The following is a 19040-nucleotide window of genomic DNA, read 5'->3' as shown; positions in this document are numbered from 1 at the left end:
TTGGTACCCTTCCCCAGATCTGTGCCTCGACACAATCCTGTCTCGGAGCTCTACAGACAATTCCTTCGACCTCATGGCTTTCGTTTTTTCTCTGACATGCACTGTCAACTGTGGGACCTTATATAGACAGGTGTGTGCCTTTCCAAATCATGTCCAATCAATTTAACTTACCACAGGTGGACTCCAATCCAAGTTGTAGAAACATCTCAAGGATGATCAATGGAAAATGGATGCACCTGAGCTCAATTTCGAGTCTCATAGCAAAGGGTCTGAATACTTACATAAATAAGGTATTTTTGTTTTTAATTAATGTTGAACAATTTCTAAAAACCTGTTTCCACTTAGTCCTTATGGGGTATTGTGTGTAGATTGATGAGGATTTTTATTTATTTAATCCATTTTAGAATAAGGCTGTAAAGTAGCAAAATGTGGAAATATTCAAGAGGTCTGAATACGTTCCGAATACACTATGTTAATATTATGTGTCGTTTGAGCATCTGTGTGTTGGTTCATAAACCTCTCCTCTCTCTCACTGTGTTCTCAGTACTGTTCGCACATGGGACCTGAGCTCTAACAAGAAGCACAAGATGTGCTTCAAACCCCGCTCCCTGCAGGGGAAGAAAGTCACGCCCACATGTTGCACCTACAGCCGAGACGGGAAGCTGGTGGCAGCCGGCTGCCAGGATGGAACCATCCAGATCTGGGACAGGAACCTCAGTGTGAGTCTCTCTGTCTCACGCGCTCGCTCGCACACGCATAAACGACCACACGCACAAACGAACACACACACACACACACACCCACTACCTCACCATTGTCTTACACTGGCGTACGCACACACTGTTAGTCACACAAGAAGGACTCCGAGCAGGAGGCCAGGGGGTGGAGTCAGAATTCAAAAGGTCCCCAACACTAAGCAGGACCCAGCAGTAAATAAAGCCATAGGTGGGAAAGTGACGTTTGTGTTTGATAAATAGCCTTAATTCAAACTATCCTGTCTGTTTTTTTTCTTCCATCTGTCTTGTATCTGGTGTGATATAGGATGAGGGCAGTGTGGTATACAGATGGAGAGGTCTCTACGTGTGTGGGGGGGGGACATGGTTGGAATAGAATGTGTCATATGTTAGTGGGACAGATGGTTAGGTTTGATCCTCATTGCTGAGATGGAGGATTGTTGGTTGTTAGGCAGACATTTATTGTTTTCGGTCACTGGGGTGGGGGTAACTGTTTACATTACCTCTAACCCCCCCCAAAAAGAAAATATAGGGGGAGGTATGCTGGTGTATACTTTACAGTGAAGTGCTTGTTTATGAACCATTCCAACAATGCAGAGTTTATAAAATAATACATTTAAATAGTGACTAACATGAGGAATAAAACAGACAATAATGGGGCTATATACAGTACAGGGAGTACCAGAGATCAATGTGCAGAGGTACAAGGTAGATATGTACATGAAGGCAGGGTAAAGACTAGGCATCTGGATAGATAATAATGAGTAAAATAAAGAACAGAGTAGCAGCAGCAACTGATGAGTGGATAAGTGTGGGTATGTATGTGTTTTTGTTGTGTCAGTATGCGTGTGTGTGTTGTGTGTTTGTGTGTATGTGGTGTTTGTGAATGTAGGAGGGTTTTGTGTAAGAATGACAGTTCAGTGTGTGTGAGCGAGTGTGTACAGTTGAAGTCGGAAGTTTACATACTTAGGTTAGAGTCATTAAAACTCGTTTTTCAACCACTCCACACATTTTCTTGTTAACAAACTATAGTTTTGGCAAGTCGGTTAGGACATCTACTGTGTGCATGACACAAGTAATTTTTCCAACAATTGTTTACAGACAGATTATTTCACTTATAATTCACTGTATCACAATTCCAGTGGGTCAGAAGTTTACATACACTAAGTTGACTGTGCCTTTAAACAGCTTGGGAAATTCCATAAAATGATGTCATGGCTTTAGAAGCTTCTGATAGGCTAATTGACATAATTTGAGTCAATTGGAGGTGTAACTGGATGTATTTCAAGGCCTACCTTCAAACTCAGTGCCTCTTTGCTTGACATCATGGGAAAATCAAAAGAAATCAGCCAAGACCTCAGAAAAAAAATGGTGGGCCTCCACAAGTCTGGTTCATCCTTGGGAGCAATTTCCAAACGCCTGAAGGTTCCACGTTCATCTGTACAAACAATAGTACGCAAGTATAAACACCATGGGACCACGCAGTCGTCATACCGCTCTGGAAGGAGATGCGTTCTGTCTCCTAGAGATAGACGTACTTTGGTGCGAAAAGTGCAAATCAATCCCAGAACAACAGCAAAGGACCTTGTGAAGATACTTTTGTACCTGTTTCCTCCAGTATCTATTTCCACAGTAAAACGAGTCCTATGTCGACATAACCTGAAAGGCCACTCAGCAAGGAAGAAGCCACTGCTCCAAAACCATCCTTAAAAAAGCTAGACTACGGATTGCACCTGCACATGGGGACAGAAATCGTACTTTTTGGAGAAATGTCCTCTGGTCTGATGAAACAAAAATAGAACTGTTTGGCCATAATGATCATCCTTATGTTTGGAGGAAAAAGGGGGAGGCTTGCAAGCCGAAGAACACCATCAAACCGTGAAGCACGGGGGTGGCAGCATCATGTTGTGAGGGTACTTTTCTGCAGGAGGGACTGGTGCACTTAACAAAATAGATGGCATCACGAGGATGGAAAATGATGTGGATATATTGAAACAGCATCTGAAGACATCAGTCAGGAAGTTAAAGCTTGGTCGCAAATGGGTTTTCCAAATGGCCATTTTTATTAAAAAAATTTTTATTTCACCTTTATTTAACCAGGTAGGCTAGTTGAGAACAAGTTCTCATTTACAACTGCGACCTGGCCAAGATAAAGCAAAGCAGTGCGACAAAAACAACAACACAGAGTTACACATGGAATAAAAAAAACATACAGTCAATAATACAATAGAAAAAGTCTATATACAGTGTGTGTAAATGAGGTCGGATAAGGGAGGTAAGGCAATAAATAGGCCATAGTGGCGAAATAATTACAATATAGCAATTAAACACTGGAGTGATAAATGTGCAGAAGATGAGTGTGCAAGTAGAGAAACTGGGGTGCAAAGGAGCAAAATAAATCAAATAAATAACGGTATGGGGATGAGGTAGTTGGATGGGCTATTTACAGATGGGCTATGTACAGGTGCAGTGATCTGTGAGTTGCTCTGACAGCTGGTGCTTAAAGCTAGTGAGGGAGATGAGTCTCCAGCTTCAGTGATTTTTGCAGTTCGTTCCAGTCATTGGCAGCAGAGAACTGGAAGGAAAGGCGGCCAAAGGAGGAATTGGCTTTGGGGGTGACCAGTGAAATATACCTGCTGGAGCGCGTGCTACGGGTGGGTGCTGCTATGGTGACCAGTGAGCTGAGATAAGGTGGGGCTTTACCTAGCAAAGACTTATAGATGACCTGGAGCCAGGTTAGAGGCCACGGAAGGGGAGTTGTATGTCATTGAAGCTCATCTGGAGGTTAGTTAACACAGTGTCCAAAGAAGGGCCAGATGTATACAGAATGGTGTCGTCTGCATAGAGCTGGATCAGACAAATCACCAGCAGCAAGAGCGACATCATTGATGTATACAGAGAAATGAGTCGGCCCGAGGCTTGAACCCTGTGGCACACCCATAGAGACTTCCAGAGGTCCGGACAACAGGCCCTCCGATTTGACACACTGAACTCTAGCAGAGAAGTAGTTGGTGAACCAGGCGAGGCAGTCATTTTAGAAACCAAGGCTGTCGAGTCTGTCGATAAGAATGTGGTGATTGACTGAGTCAAGCATTTACATTTACATTTAAGTCATTTAGCAGACGCTCTTATCCAGAGCGACTTACAAAATGGTGCATTCACCTTATGATATCCAGTGGAACAACCACTTTACAATAGTGCATCTAAATCTTTTAAGGGGGGGGGGGGGGGTTAGAAGGATTACTTTATCCTATCCTAGGTATTCCTTAAAGAGGTGGGGTTTCAGGTGTCTCCGGAAGGTGGTGATTGACTCCGCTGTCCTGGCGTCGTGAGGGAGCTTGTTCCACCATTGGGGTGCCAGAGCAGCGAACAGTTTTGACTGGGCTGAGCGGGAACTGTGCTTCCTCAGAGGTAGGGGGGCCAGCAGGCCAGTGGTGGATGAACGCAGTGCCCTTGTTTGGGTGTAGGGCCTGATCAGAGCCTGAAGGTATGGAGGTGCCGTTCCCTTCACAGCTCCGTAGGCAATCACCATGGTCTTGTAGCGGATGCGAGCTTCAACTGGAAGCCAGTGGAGAGAGCGGAGGAGCGGGGTGACGTGAGAGAACTTGGGAAGGTTGAACACCAGACGGGCTACGGCGTTCTGGATGAGTTGTAGGGGTTTAATGGCACAGGCAGGGAGCCCAGCCAACAGCGAGTTGCAGTAATCCAGACGGGAGATGACAAGTGCCTGGATTAGGACCTGCGCCGCTTCCTGTGTGAGGCAGGGTCGTACTCTGCGAATGTTGTAGAGCATGAACCTACAGGATCGGGTCACCGCCTTGATGTTAGTGGAGAACGACAGGGTGTTGTCCAGGATCACGCCAAGGTTCTTAGCACTCTGGGAGGAGGACACAAGGGAGTTGTCAACCGTGATGGCGAGATCATGGAACGGGCAGTCCTTCCCCGGGAGGAAGAGCAGCTCCGTCTTGCCGAGGTTCAGCTTGAGGTGGTGATCCGTCATCCACACTGATATGTCTGACAGACATGCAGAGATGCGATTCGCCGCCTGGTTATCAGAAGGGGGAAAGGAGAAGATTAATTGTGTGTCGTCTGCATAGCAATGATAGGAGAGACCATGTGAGGATATGACAGAGCCAAGTGACTTGGTGTATAGCGAGAATAGGAGAGGGCCTAGAACAGAGCCCTGGGGGACACCAGTGGTGAGAGCGCATTGGCCAGGTCGATGAATACGGCTGCACAGTATTGTCTCTTATCGATGACGTTTATGATATCGTTTAGGACCTTGAGCGTGGCTGAGGTGCACCCATGACCAGTTCGGAAACCAGATTGCATAGCGGAGAAGGTACGGTGGGATTCTAAATAGTTGGTGATTTGTTTGTGAACTTGGCTTTCGAAGATCTTAGAAAGGCAGGGGGATGACCGTGGGTGATGAAGAGGGGGATGACCGTGGCAGCTTTCTAATCTTTGGGGATCTCAGACGATACGAAAGAGAGGTTGAACAGGCTAGTAATAGGGGTTACAACGATTTTGGCGGATAATTTTAGAAAGAGAGGGTCCAGATTGTCTAGCCCAGCTGATTTGTAGGGGTCCAGATTTTGGGCAGTCAGGTCTGGAGTGAACCAAGGGCTATATCTGTTCCTGGTTCAAATTATTTTTGAACGGTGCATGTGTATATAAGATTGTGAGGAATGCACTTTTAAAGATTAACCAGGCATCCTCTACTGACGGAATGAGGTCAATATCCTTCCAGGATACCCGGGCCAGGTCGATTAGAAAGGCCTGCTCGCTGAAGTGTTTTAGGGAGCGTTTGACAGTGATGAGGGGTGGTTGTTTGACTGTGGACCCATTACGGACGCAGGCAATGAGGCAGTGATCACTGAGATCCTGATTGAAAACAGCAGAGGTGTATTTGGAGGGCAGGTTGGTTAGGACGATATCTTTGAGGGTGCCCGAGTTTACAGATTTGGGGTTGTATCTGGTAGGTTCATTGATCATTTTTGAGATTGAGGGCATCAAGCTTAGATTGTAGGATAGCCGGGGTGTTAAGCATGTCCCAGTTTACTAACTTCACAAGCTCTGGAGATAGATGGGGGACAATCAATTCACATATGATGTCTAGGGCACCGCTGGGGGCAGAAGGTGGTCTATAGCAAGCGGCAGCGGTGAGAGACTAGTTTCTGGAAAGGTGGATTTTTAAAAGTACAAGATCAAATTGTTTTGGCACAGCCCTGGATAGTATGACAGAACTCTGCAGACTGTCTCTGCAGTAGATTGCAACTCCGCCCACTTTGGCAGTTCTATCTTGTCGGAAAATGTTATAGTTAGGGATGGAAATTTCAGGGTTTTTGGTAGTCTTCCTAAGCCTGGATTCAGACACGGCTAGGACATCCGAGTTGGCCTAGTGTGCTAAAACAAACTTAGGGAGGAGTCTTCTAATGTTAACATGCATGAAACCAAGGCTTTTACGGTTACAGAAGTCAACAAATGATAGCGCCTGGTGAATGGGAGTGGAGCTAGGCACTGCAGGGCCTGGATTAACCTCTACATCACCAGAGGAACAGAGGAGGTGTAGAGTAAGGGTACGACTAAAGGCTATAAGAACTGGTCGTCTAGTATGTTCGGAACAGAGAGTAAAAGGAGCAGGTTTCTGGGCACAGTAGAATAGGTTCAAGGCATAATGTACAGACAAATGTATGGTAGGATGTGAGTACAGTGGAGGTAAACCTATGCATTGAGTGACGATGAGAGAGATATTGTCTCTAGAAACATAATTTCAACCAGGTGAGGTCACCGCATATGTGGGAGGTGGAACTAAAGGGTTAACTAAGGAGTATTGAGCAGGGCTAGAGGCTCTACAGTGAAATAAGGTAATAATTACTAACCAAAACAGCAATGGACAAGGCATATTGACATTAGGGAGAGGCATGCGTAGCCGAGTGATCATACGGTCCAGTGAGTAGCTGGACGGGCTGGAGACACGGTGATTCAGACAGCTAGCGTGCCGGGGCTAGCAAGCTAGCAGAAGGGCCTTAGAGGGACGTCGTGACGTTTGAAGTCTGTTGTAGCCCCCTCTTGCTGTTATGTCGGCAGACCAGTCGTCATGGATCAGCAGGGCTCCGTGGGGTTAAAGGGTCCAGGCCAATTGGCAAAATCGTTATAGTGGCCAAAGAATTCGTCCGATGGGCCTCTTCAGCTAACAGTCCGATATGCTCTAGACAGCTAGCGGGCCGCGGCTAGCATGCTAGCAGATTGGCATTCAGGGGACGTCGCATCGGAGGAGCCAGTTGAAAAACCCACTTGGGCAAATTACGTCGGTAGTCCAGTCGTGATGGGTCGGCGGGGCTCCGTGTCGGCAGTAAAAGGAGTCTAGGCCAATTGGCAAAATAGGTATTATAGCCCAAGTGGCTGATGGACCTCTTCGGCTAGCCGGGAGATGGGCCTAGCAAGGGCTAGTTCCAGGCTAATTGGTAATCAATGATCCCAAGCATACTTCCAAAGTTGTGGCAAAATGGCTTAAGGACAACAAAGTCAAGGTATTGGAGTGGCCATCACAAAGCCCTGACATCAATCCTATAGAAAATTTGTTGGCAGTACTGAAAAAGCGTGAGCGAGCAAGGAGGCCTACAAACCTGACTCAGTTACACTAGCTCTGTCAGGAGGAATGGGCCAAAATTCACCCAACTTATTGTGGGAAGCTTGTGGAAGGGTACCCAAAATGTTTGACCCAAGTTAAACAATTTAAAGGCAATGCTACCAAATACTAATTGACTGTATGTAAACTTCTGACCCACTGGGAATGTGATGAAAGAAATAAATGCTGAAATAAATAATTTGCTCTACTATTATTCTAACAGTTCACATTCTTAAAATAAAGTGGTGAACCTAACTGACCTAAGACAGGGAATTTTAACTAGGATTAAATGTCAGGAATTGTGAAAAACTGAATTAAAGGTGTATGTAAACTTCAGACTTCAACTGTATATGATGTGTATTTCAATTCTAGTGATTGTGCGTAGGGTCTGTGCAAGATAGTCAGTGCAGATTGTTTGGGTACCTTTAATTTACTATTTAGCAGTCTGGCTATTTAGCAGTCTTATGGCTTGGGGGTAGAAGCTGTCTCGGAGCCTGTTGGTCCGAGAGCCGATACTCCGGGTACTGTTTGCTGGACGGTATCAGTGTGAACAGTCTGGAGTCTTTGGCAATTTTTCCGGCCTTCTTCTGACACTGCCTGATATAGAGGTCCTGGATGGCAGGGAGCTCAGTCCCAGAGATGTACTGGGTTGTGAGCACCACCCTTTGTAGCGCTTTGCAGTCAAGGGTGGTGCATTGCCATACGAAGCGGTGATGCAGCCAGTCAAGATGCTCTCGATGGTTCAGCTGTATAACTTTTTGTGGATCTGAGGGCCTATGCCAAATCTTTTCAGCCTCCTCAGGGGGAAGAGGCACAGCCGTGCCCTCTTCATGACTGTGCGGGGGTGTGTGGTCCATGTTAAGTCCTTAGTGATGTGGACGCCAAGATGGAGGAAGAGGATAGCTAGCTATAGCAAGCTAACGTTAGCAGCTGCCTCTTCAACAAGAACAAGAAGCAACTGTGACAACATTGATCGTAAGATCCAAAAATAAACATTCCCACTGAGCAAAATCCACCCCTCCAAGCATCAAATTTCAGTTTAGCCCACACTCGGCAGGCTATGTAGAAAACTCCCCCGGAGCCACAGAAATACCAAATTATCGCAATGCGCAGCCCCCACAAACACCTTGAAAACTTGCTTTATACAGTAACAGTGACCACCATCACAGCCAAAACTACGTTTTCCCTTAAGATTGTACTGTTTATAGTATGACAGCATCAGTAGTTAGCTACGAAGAGCTGGCAGACATGTTTACATTTGGTTCATTTTATTTGTGTTATTTACATGGAAGACGTGAGCTAAATGCGCTCGCTAACATTAGCAGAGAGGTAGCAAGTTAGCTCTTTGACTTTTACTTACCTGATTGACTTCCATGCTGACTGTAACCCATGATAATGCTTGGTCTCTGCTGTTGCTGCTGACTGTTTGAGATGCTTTAGAAGTGACGTTGATGGTAGGGACAGCATCCACTTTGAGAAGCAACTTCTTCCTGAAGCACTCTTTCCAAGCACTCTTTCCAATTTGCATTACCCTGCAAATTGACGAGTAGACGCCCAATTCGCCTTTCTCATTCTCACAAATGATCCACATTTTTACAAATATCAGATTTTGGTAACACTTACAGATTTGTGCTTGTGGCTAAAACCACATTAACCTAGTGCAAGTGAGGACATTTCAAATAATTGTTCAATTTTAGATAGTGTGATGATGACCACGGGGCATTGTGGGATTTCTTCTGAAGTTAGAGCTGATTTGCAGAGAACCTCAAACCCAGCTTTTTGAACAACTTAATATAATAACCATTTTATTTAAGAGTTTGTAATTTGGGAATGTTTTCTTGGGGTGATCTACTACTATATGCGTTTCTGTCATTGAGAAATAAGTGCTACACCTGGGGTTAATTCCTAGAGTGATAATGTCACATTCGAGGGTTCAACTAATGGTGTGAACAGCTTGGCGGAGAGGATACTGTGAATTACTAGCTAGATGGAGGATGCTTCCACTGAAACAGTAAATCAACTCATAGCTTAGTAGACTTGCTATACAACTTTATTTGGGTGGCCCTAGAGTTTCGCCTAATGTTATTCATGGCGAACTGAATTTTCGAGTGCATGTGAACTGCACAACAACAGAAGAGTAACATATTCCACCTGGGGTTTTAACCTCAGAAATAGCCTGCATGTTTTGGTCAACAGTCCGCTATTACACAATACTGCTGCCTGATTCTGACATAACTCAGCCTTGGCTGTAGTAAAGTATATAACCTAAGCGAAGCTCCACAGGCTATCCGTCATCCTAAACCTAGCCCAGTGAAAAATAGCCAGTGATGTAATAAGAGTCTGTCTGTGGTGGGGTGTGATGATTGAGTGGGCAGACATGGAGGTTGCTGGGAGGCCTAATCAAATCCACTCTCTTCTGTACTTTTCCACTATTACTTAATTAAGTAATCAAAGTGTGCATTCCATCCATCTCTCTGATCCCGACTGCACAGTTAATTGTGTATTTTGGATCCTGGGAAGCGTTCTTCACATTTTCCTGGCTGTTCAGTTTTTCTCTAAAGATACGTGAAAAGCATCACAGTTAGGACCTTATCAAATCTGCGATGTGGAGAACGTGGACGGAATCACATTCAAATGAAATTCATCAATATTCAAATATTTATTGAACTTAGTAGGGAATCAACTAAATGTCTTGAAAATTAATACGTTTGTCCAAGTTTATCATAAGCATGAACAGAATGCATCAGTGATTCATATTTCCTGCAACTTTCTGAAGAGGCAATGGCAATGGTGTGCATTTCTATGGTGTGCATTAGCCATTAGCGATGATGCTAATGAAAAGTCTTCTGTTAGATGGAAAGGCTTTCCCAAAAAACCTTCTCAATTAAATATTAACTACAAAGTAGCCTATGCTTACCTGGGAGAAGCATATAATGATTATTTGCATCAATCCAGTGGGTGTTTGTTTGTGCTCTACAAAAACACTGCTAAACATCCTCTTGCTAGGTGCCCACTGGAATTAAAGGGTAACTACACCCAAAAGTTATATTTCCCCAGAACTGAAAAGTGGTCTCCTGATGTCGTTTAAGCATTGTTTGTCTATTAAAAAGGTGTGATTTTGAGAGCAAAAACCTGAAAAAAAAGGGGGGAATGGAAACCTGTAAAAACAGAACTGATGAAACGGAATTTGGGGGGAAAAAACTGAGCCCTACACAGTGGATGAAAATGACCTGCATTCAGCACTTGGGTATGTCTCAATCTGCTTGACTCGAGTGTCTCTCATGGAGTAGAATTTCCTGCCTGGCTACAGACTGAGGAGAAACAGGCCTTTTTTTCCCAGCTCAGATGGTCAGTCGCATCTTCACTTCTCCTCTTCCCGGACTCTCCAAGTCCTGCCCGACCGTCTACCCATGATCCTACCTGCCTGGGGGCTTTTGCGGCTGGTGTGTGACACGTCTCTGGTCTGTGTCGGGGTGGTGGGAAGAAATGACACGCCGCAGCTTCCTGTGGAGGGATCAGTGGAGAGAGCAGGTTTGGCAGTCTATCGCTCACAGCCTCACTTACAGCTGTCACAGACAGACCTGACCCCCGAGAGGGGGAAAGAGAGAGAGGGGGAGAGAGAGCACTCGGGACCTGGCAAGAGGCCTACTGAGGCAATCTCTTTAAGTTTGAGGAGGTGTCAGAATGTCAGGACATCACTCCAGTTTGATTTCCTCCTAGTTATGTTCATTTCCTTAGTGTTTGTTGCCAGGTTTCACAAGTCTTGTTATCCCACTAGAGTAGACTATTCACAAGGTACTCTAGTATCCAAGGCTCAAACATCTCTTTATTTATTCTTCCCATGTTAGCTTTTGCTTTGTTTTCCCCCTTCTATTTACTCTTAACCAAAACAAAATCAGGACAACATTAATCCAAATGTTGACCGTCATTCATGCTTGTCTGCCTTGCTAACAGCTAAATCCTGGACAGTTGTAATTGGCTGAAGGAATGTTAGGAGATGATACAGTGCATATGGGTTTTCCCTTACACCTCCAGCAGCTCCACCGATCCCTACCTTCCGCTGAGGACCTTTCTGTGGACAATGTTGAGTAGCTCAATGTGTGTGACGTGACTGTTACTTAGTGTGAGGGGACGTCTGTGAGACAGTGACAGGCAGGCCTGATATCTGCAGGCTCTCTGTGCAGTGAGTCAGGAAACAGGGCTCAGACAAATGACGGTATTTGTTTAGAGATTATAACATCTTATATTCACAAATGTAACAGTACTTTTTTAAAATTATTACGACCCATGAACCTTTGATTTTATCTGTACCAGGCATGCTTTCCGTTTCACATTTGGTCACTACTAGTACACATTTTCTCACGTCTGCCAGAGAGTCTGTGAATTGAGTGATGCTAGTGAGTTTCTGTTGCTAGATTCCTGTCCTGCCAGCCCTAACAGAGCCTAGAGACTTGCCCCCCCCCCCCCCCCCCCCCCCCCATGGCTATAACAGCAGGCTCAGAGAGATTGAGTAAAAGCTCTCTAATTTATTACTGGTTCTTCTCCCAGACTAAATATTTACCCAGCATCCCATAGCAGCTTACAATAACACTGTGTGTTCTCTGGCCACCTGGGATGGAGGGGCAAGTTTTCACTGAATGCCCTTTACCGCTACACGTTTGTAAGAACCCTAGCCCTGGGACAAGCCCAGGACATTTTTGTGATTTAAATAGAGGAACCCAGAAAACGTTATGACAAAACATAATAAATTTAACTCTTATCACTCTCATAGATTTAGACCCACTCCCTAGCAACTCACTACTGATGCCTTTTCACTGCTACTCCTCTTCACTCTGAAGAGGTTAGGATCAAGTCCATCTCTTGCCGTATCACTTCTATTACTCATGGGCAGAAAATGTCGACAGACAATATCAATTATCCAGCCGACCTTGATCTAGTGCTCGGACCGAAGAAGGATTATTGAGGATGACAGATCAGGCTCCTGAACCCTGACGTGGGATTGATTGATCCTGTGATGGGAGTCAAGAAGGTCTCAGCCTTGCTGCTGTAGGGTAGGCAGTGATTGCGTGGCTTGCTGTTATTACTGCATTTGTGCCAAAATGACCCAGTTTCATGTCCAGGGTTGCCTGGTAACGTGCAGTGGTACTTTAGGGTGCTGCTGGGAAGCCTTTCACACTAAGAATGGGTGACGTACGGGTGAAAGCAGTGCGCGGAGACGCTGGCCTCGGTTCCAGAACATTCCCACAGAGACGTACGGAATGTTATGTCGTCAGTGTTCTCCTCCAAGCCCTCCAGAGTACAAAGTGCGTCCACTCGAGGGGTGGTTTCAATCAAGCAGTGGTCAGTGTTAGTGTAGTACAGAGCCGTTACGAAACGTCTGTGCAAAGTTCTGCACACCATAATGAGGAGGAACATACAGTCCTTTGTGATATTCATGTTTTCAATCCATACTGTTCATATGCATTGTGACAGCATGAAGTCAAATTTGGTGATAATCCTTCATCCTGTTTTTATTCTAATCACACACTGTATACCTGCCTGGGTAAATGGACCAGAGCTGGCCAACACATCATTTGCAGTCACCGGCCTAATGGGACCTCAACGCAGCAGCAATGTGACTCTGCACAGTGTCACTGTAAACCAGTAAATCCCGGGGCCATAAAAGATAGGGCCAGGGAGATTGGCTAGGAACTGCCTGCAGAGGTCTAAAAACACAGGCCCAATGAAAATGTTTCAAGGAGAAGCCCAGGCCCTGACAGAAAGCTGGAGCAGCTACTCAGCTTTACGAGCCTGTCTTCAGGGAACCCTTTGGAGTGTGAACAAACTGCCCCAGCTGGGCCTGTCTGGCTGGCTGAATGCATCCTGCCTCCTACAGACACAATACCACAATACCACAGCCTCCATCACAGCTGGGACTGGCAGCCAGCCAGTCAGGGAACTGGGAGATTTGCCTTGTGGCAAAGGAATGCCACTGACAGCCTCCAATATGGTTCTTACTCTGTTTCTACATTCTAAAGTGAAGAGATTTTATTCCCTGCATTTTGGCTAAGGCTTTATGACTTAGAGAAATGTTTTGTGGGGGAGATGGAGAGATAAGGTAGAGGAGATTGGCTCAGAAACACACTGACATCTTTCTCTAAAACACACACACACACACACACACACACGAGAGTAGCACTTGTTGATTTCCATGAAGGATCAAAGCAGCTGTTCAGGGCTGGAGTTGGGCAGCTTGATCTTCACAACCAGCAAGAGTTCAGAGCCTGATCGTAAGGCTGACTGGACAGAGGTCCTCACAAGGTGGCTCAGGAGTGTGTGATTGTGTGTGGCGGTTGTAATATTGATATAATACTACTCAGATAACATGGTCAGGAACAGTTGTGCTTGTGGTAGATCTTTATCAGACCCTTCCAAGGATGAAACCTAGCCCATCTCCTGTGGTCTGACTCTGAGCCTGGTCATACACCACAACACCCCCAACCCTTGATGAAAATGTGTGAAATTTCTGGTGATGTCCCAGGGATCAGCATTGTAGGTAGAGGTCGACCGATTTATGATTTTTTTTTACAACGCCGATACCGATTATTGGAGGACCAAAAACAGCCGATACAGATTAATCGGCCGATTTGTTATTTATATATTTGTAATAATGACAATTACAACAATACTGAATGAACACTTATTTTAACTTAATATAATACATAAATAAAATCAATTTAGTCTCAAATAAATAAGGAAACGTATTCAATTTGCTTTAAATAATGCAAAAACACAGTGTTGGAGAAGAAAGTAAAAGTGCAATATGTGCCATGTAAAAAAGCTAACGTTTAAGTTCCTTGCTCAGAACATGAGAACATATGAAAGCTGGTGGTTCCTTTTAACAGGAGTCTTCAATATTCCCAATTAAGAAGTTTTAGGTTGTAGTTATTATAGGACTATTTCTCTCTATACCATTTGTATTTCATATACCTTTGACTATTGGATGTTCTTATAGGCATTATAGTATTGGCATCCTAATCTCGGGAGTTGATAGGCTTGAAGTCATAAACAGCGCTGTGCTTCAAGCATTGCGAAGGGTAGCTGGCAAACGCAGGAAAGTACTGTTTGAATGAATGCTTACGAGCCTGCTGCTGCCTACCACCGCTCAGTCAGACTGCTCTGTCAAATATAAAATCATAGACTTAATTATAATATAATAAACACACAGAAATACGAGCCTTAGGTCATTAATATGGTCAAATCCGGAAACTATCATTTCGAAAAAAAAACATTTATTCTTTCAGTGAAATACGGAACCGTTACGTATTTTATCGAACAGGTGGCATCCCTAAGTCTAAATATTGCTGTTAAATTGCACAACCTTCAATGTTATGTCATAATTATGTAAAATTCTGACAAATTAATTACGGTCTTTGTTAGGAACAAATAGTCTTCACACAGTTCGCAACGAGCCAGGCGGCCCAAACTGCTGCATATACCCTGACTCTGCTTGCGCTGAACGCAAGAGAAGTGACACAATTAGTTAATATTGCCTGCTAACATGAATTTATTTTAACTAAATATGCAGGTTTAAAAATATATACTTTTGTATTGATTTTAAGAAAGGCATTGATGTTTATGGTTAGGTACATTGGTGCAACGACAGTGCTTTTCTTCGCGAATGCGCTTGTTAAATCATCACCCTTTTGGCGAGTAGGCTGTGATTCGATGATAAATTAACAGATACCGCATTGATTATTTGCAACGCAGGACAAGCTCGTTAAATTAGTATTATCAACTATGTGTAGATAACTCGTGATTTTGTGAAGATTGATTGTTTTTTATAAGATAAGTTTAATGCTAGCTAGCAACTTACCTTGGCTCATTGCTGCACTCGCGTAACAGGTGGTCAGCCTGCCACGCAGTCTCCTCGTGGAGTGCAATGTAATCGGCCATAATCTGCGTCAAAAAATGCCGATTACCGATTGTTATGAAAACTTGAAATCGGCCCTAATTAATTAGCCATGCCGATTAATCGGTCGACTTCCAGTTGTAGGCTCTGAGCCCAATCTGTTTTCATCCATGCATGTATTTTAGTGTGTGTGTGTGGGACAGGGATACATAGAGAGGGGCCACCTATTGCTCCATGCTGAGGAAGGGGAGAGCGAGAAGTGTGAGACAGGCTTCAAACGAAGAGTCGAGTTTCACAACCTGGTGCAGAACAGGAAGCTAGGCTTAACACGGGAAGCAAACCAACATCAGGAAATGAACACATATTAAAACCTGTAAGAATGTAGTCGGCAAATACACAGTATAGGATTGGATGGTAATAACACAAATGCATTGTGTTATTTATTGGTACAATGACGGTTGATACTTCCCATGACTTAGGTGGGATACCTATAAGTCAGTGTGATTCTGTTCCTAGGCCGTCATTGAAAATAAGAATTTGTTCTTAACTGACTTGCCTAGTTAAATAAAGGTAAAATAATAACAAATAAAATAATTATAGATCACTATTAGGAAGGTTCTTTCTCCAGCCTGAGGAGTGAAATGAGAAGAATTTGGTGCTCTGCTGTATCTCAGCAGGGTTCCCAGTTCTCAGAAGACCCTTTCCTGGTTGAAGCTGTAACTATGTCGCCCCCCCCACCCCCCCTCTCTGTCTTTCCCCTCACCTTTCCCATTCCTCTACTGAGGAGAGCGGTGCAGGAAAAGGGATGAATATGTCATGTCAACAGTAATCAAATCTCCCTGTAACAAGGCTTACCTCATGTCTGTGTTTTGGGCTGGGAGAATAACGACCCCAGTTCCCAAAGCTCAACCAGGGGTCACATTGCTCTGTTTAGCAAAAGTAGGGACTTCTTAATTTGCAAGAATATTTAGGTTCTCGTAAGTGAGATCATTTGACCCAAAATATGAACTTAGTGCTTGGTTTTCACATTCATTACAGCTTGAAAAGCGAATGTATTTTTTGTGGTATGCAAAATGAATTATTTGTAGGTTAAAAAGTGTGCTGGGCTTCCAGATGTTGTCTTGGTCATTCCTCTCTCTGTGTAGAGATTTGTCCCCTGTTGTTCATTTAACATTCTAAACTTTTGAACATGAAAAAACAAACATATAAAAGTGAAGCTTTTAGCAATCACTCTTCAAAAACCATTTGCCACAGAGAATATGAGAGAATTGAGAGATAAAAGAAAATAAGTAGTTGAGTCCAAATGGTAGAGAGGACTGGAATAGACGGAGAGAGACGTTGAGTGATAAAACGCAGTGAGTGGATGTGTGTGTGTTATCTGAAGCTGAAGGTATACAGCAGCGTTATATCTCTTTCCCAGCTTAATAACTTCCCACCACTTACTATGGTGCTTATGGCCCTGTTCCCTCTCTCTCGTCAACACAGCACCACCTGTTTCATTCCTCTGTCTCCTTTTCTGGCAATATTTCTCTTTCTTTCTCTAGCTCTCTTATCTTTTCCCTCTACTTTATCCCATCATCCCTCCATTTCAAATTCCTTCTCTCGCTCTCTGACTGAAATTCCTTTGTTGCTATATTTAATTTACCATTGATGTATTTGGTTATCGTTTAGAGTTGAAGTTTACATATATAAATCCAGGTTGTGTATGTTTGAGTGCTGGGAAGTCCTTTACGTCAGTGCTGAAAGCTGTCTGGTTGTGATTTATGTGGGTAGTCTGGTTGTACTCAGCACAGGTAAAGCTGAGATTCGCTATGATATACAGTAATTAAGCAATAAGGCCCGAGGAGGTGTGGTATATGGCCAATATACCACAGCTAAGGGCTGTTCTTAAACACGGAGTGCCTGGATACAGCCCTTAGCCGTGGTATATTGGTCATATACCACAAACCCCCGCGGTGCCTTAATGCTATTATAAACTGGTTACCAATGTAATTAGAACAGTACAAAGTACTATTTTGTCATACCCATGGTATACGATCTGATAAACCAACATTCAGGGCTCCAACCACCCAGTTTATAATATATCATATCATTCTATTCTGGTAATCTACAGTTTTAAAAAAAAAACTATGTGCTGGGTTGTGCAAATGTGTTCCTCCTCTGTGTTGTTTCTCATCGGTCTGAGTGGCTTTGGTTTAGTGCTGTGGAGCAAAAGCTATAACTCTCTTTGCCATTCCATGCTGAAGGCACATTGGGGCATTGCCAATAGTGCAGACCTGTGGACCTTGACACACAGCGCCTCTGCCACAACAGGAGCTGATGCAGACGAGCACACAGGAACCGGTCTGCTTCAGCGTGGACATGGTTAGGGAGCTGAGATGAATGTTGGTGGATAAACTTGACTTCACATGGCCACTTGCCAGTTTGATTGGCTTTTATCTAAATAATCTGTAGCTTAAATGTACTACATGTCAAAACCACTTTACCATAACCCCCCCCCCCGAGACTCATAAACCGCTTTTCAATAGATGATCTATAAAAGCACTACTCTTTAAAGTGAAATTCTCTTGTATTGGCGTTTTTAACCTGTGAGGGAGTTTTAGCCAGCATTAGCACTGTCAGGCCGTTTGAGAGCGCTCAATAGATATGACTCTGGGCTGAAAAATCATGTGGCTTCCATGGTGCGAGTGGCACGTGTTGATCACGTCACATGCTGCAATGTCAACCGTGTTTTCGTTTTGGTATTGATAGGTCTGTGCAAATGTATGACGCTCCTGACACATGGTGTTTACAGTGTTATTGACATCACTATGACTGACCCCAGTCACATGTAAAGTCTTGTAAGCTTTCCAACCTAAATGCCTTGAAAGGGTTAGGACAAAGTGGTTTATCTGCTATGTGGTGGGGGACATACGGCTTGAGTTATGATTATGTGTTTTGGATTTAAATCGAGAAAAATAAAAGACTAGTAGTCAGGCAGCTCAGCTTGCCAAGGTAAACCCCCAGAGTCTAAAATCACACGCCGTGTCTGTACCGTCTGCAAAGGTCTGAGTGTGTCATACAACATGGTGGTTTTGAGGGTATGGTGTTTTAGGAGCAAATGGAAACCGTATGTTGTCTTGAAGAGATGGCGCATGAATAAAGTCTTTATGTTACTGGAGTGGTAAGAGTTCAACATCCGTTGGTGAAAGAAAACTTCTAGAAGAACGTTTAGAAGTTCACCAAAGGTGATTGACAGTCTAGGGAGCATGCATTTGCTACAGCGCTTCAGTCACTGAGACGATGTCCTGGGATGTTTCAATCTGATACGATGTCTATGTGAATGTTGGGTCACCTTTTACTTGTCATACTTTTTTACCTCTATCTTCTTCACCCTCAGGTCCACACCAAGTTCCACTGTCGCCAGGCCCACGCCCCAGGAACAGACACCTCCTGTCTCACCTTCTCCTACGACGGGACAACGCTGGCCTCTCGAGGAGGTGGGATCTATCAGCCTGCCTCACTACTTACCTGATTCCCCCTTACTACAGTACACCACCAGTATAACATGGACGTCAGTGTTGCCTGACTGTGCGTTCTACAACACTGTACTGTAGCTCTGTGCCTGTGTGTGTATACATTGGAGCGAGTCCCTCTGCCCCAGCCCTGACCCCGTGCTTTCAGGGGAGATGTAATGTCTGAACACGCATCCACAAGTCTGCTGTTTCAGCGGGGAAAGAGCTCATCTCTTCCCCAAAGTGCAAATAAAGACAGCCAGTCTGTCACCATTAGCGAAGCTGTGCAG

At 44.3% G+C, this 19040-nt stretch overlaps 1 protein-coding gene across 1 annotated transcript in view; it reads left to right on the top strand.

Moving 5' to 3' along the window:
* wdr70 (WD repeat domain 70) overlaps window positions 1-19040 on the top strand; it is an 86264-nt gene that overhangs the window by 39655 nt on the left and 27569 nt on the right. The window contains exons 10-11 of the mRNA XM_014130171.3: window positions 545-719; window positions 18636-18735. Of these exons, the coding sequence (XP_013985646.1) occupies window positions 545-719; window positions 18636-18735 (275 nt within the window). The remainder of the gene's footprint in view (window positions 1-544; window positions 720-18635; window positions 18736-19040) is intronic.

This window comes from Salmo salar, chromosome 01 (assembly GCF_965601325.2).
Source record: "Salmo salar chromosome 01, fSalSal1, whole genome shotgun sequence".
Taxonomy (NCBI): domain Eukaryota; kingdom Metazoa; phylum Chordata; class Actinopteri; order Salmoniformes; family Salmonidae; genus Salmo; species Salmo salar.
Note: the sequence above shows the minus strand (reverse complement) of the source record. Positions and strands in the feature narration are given on the sequence as shown.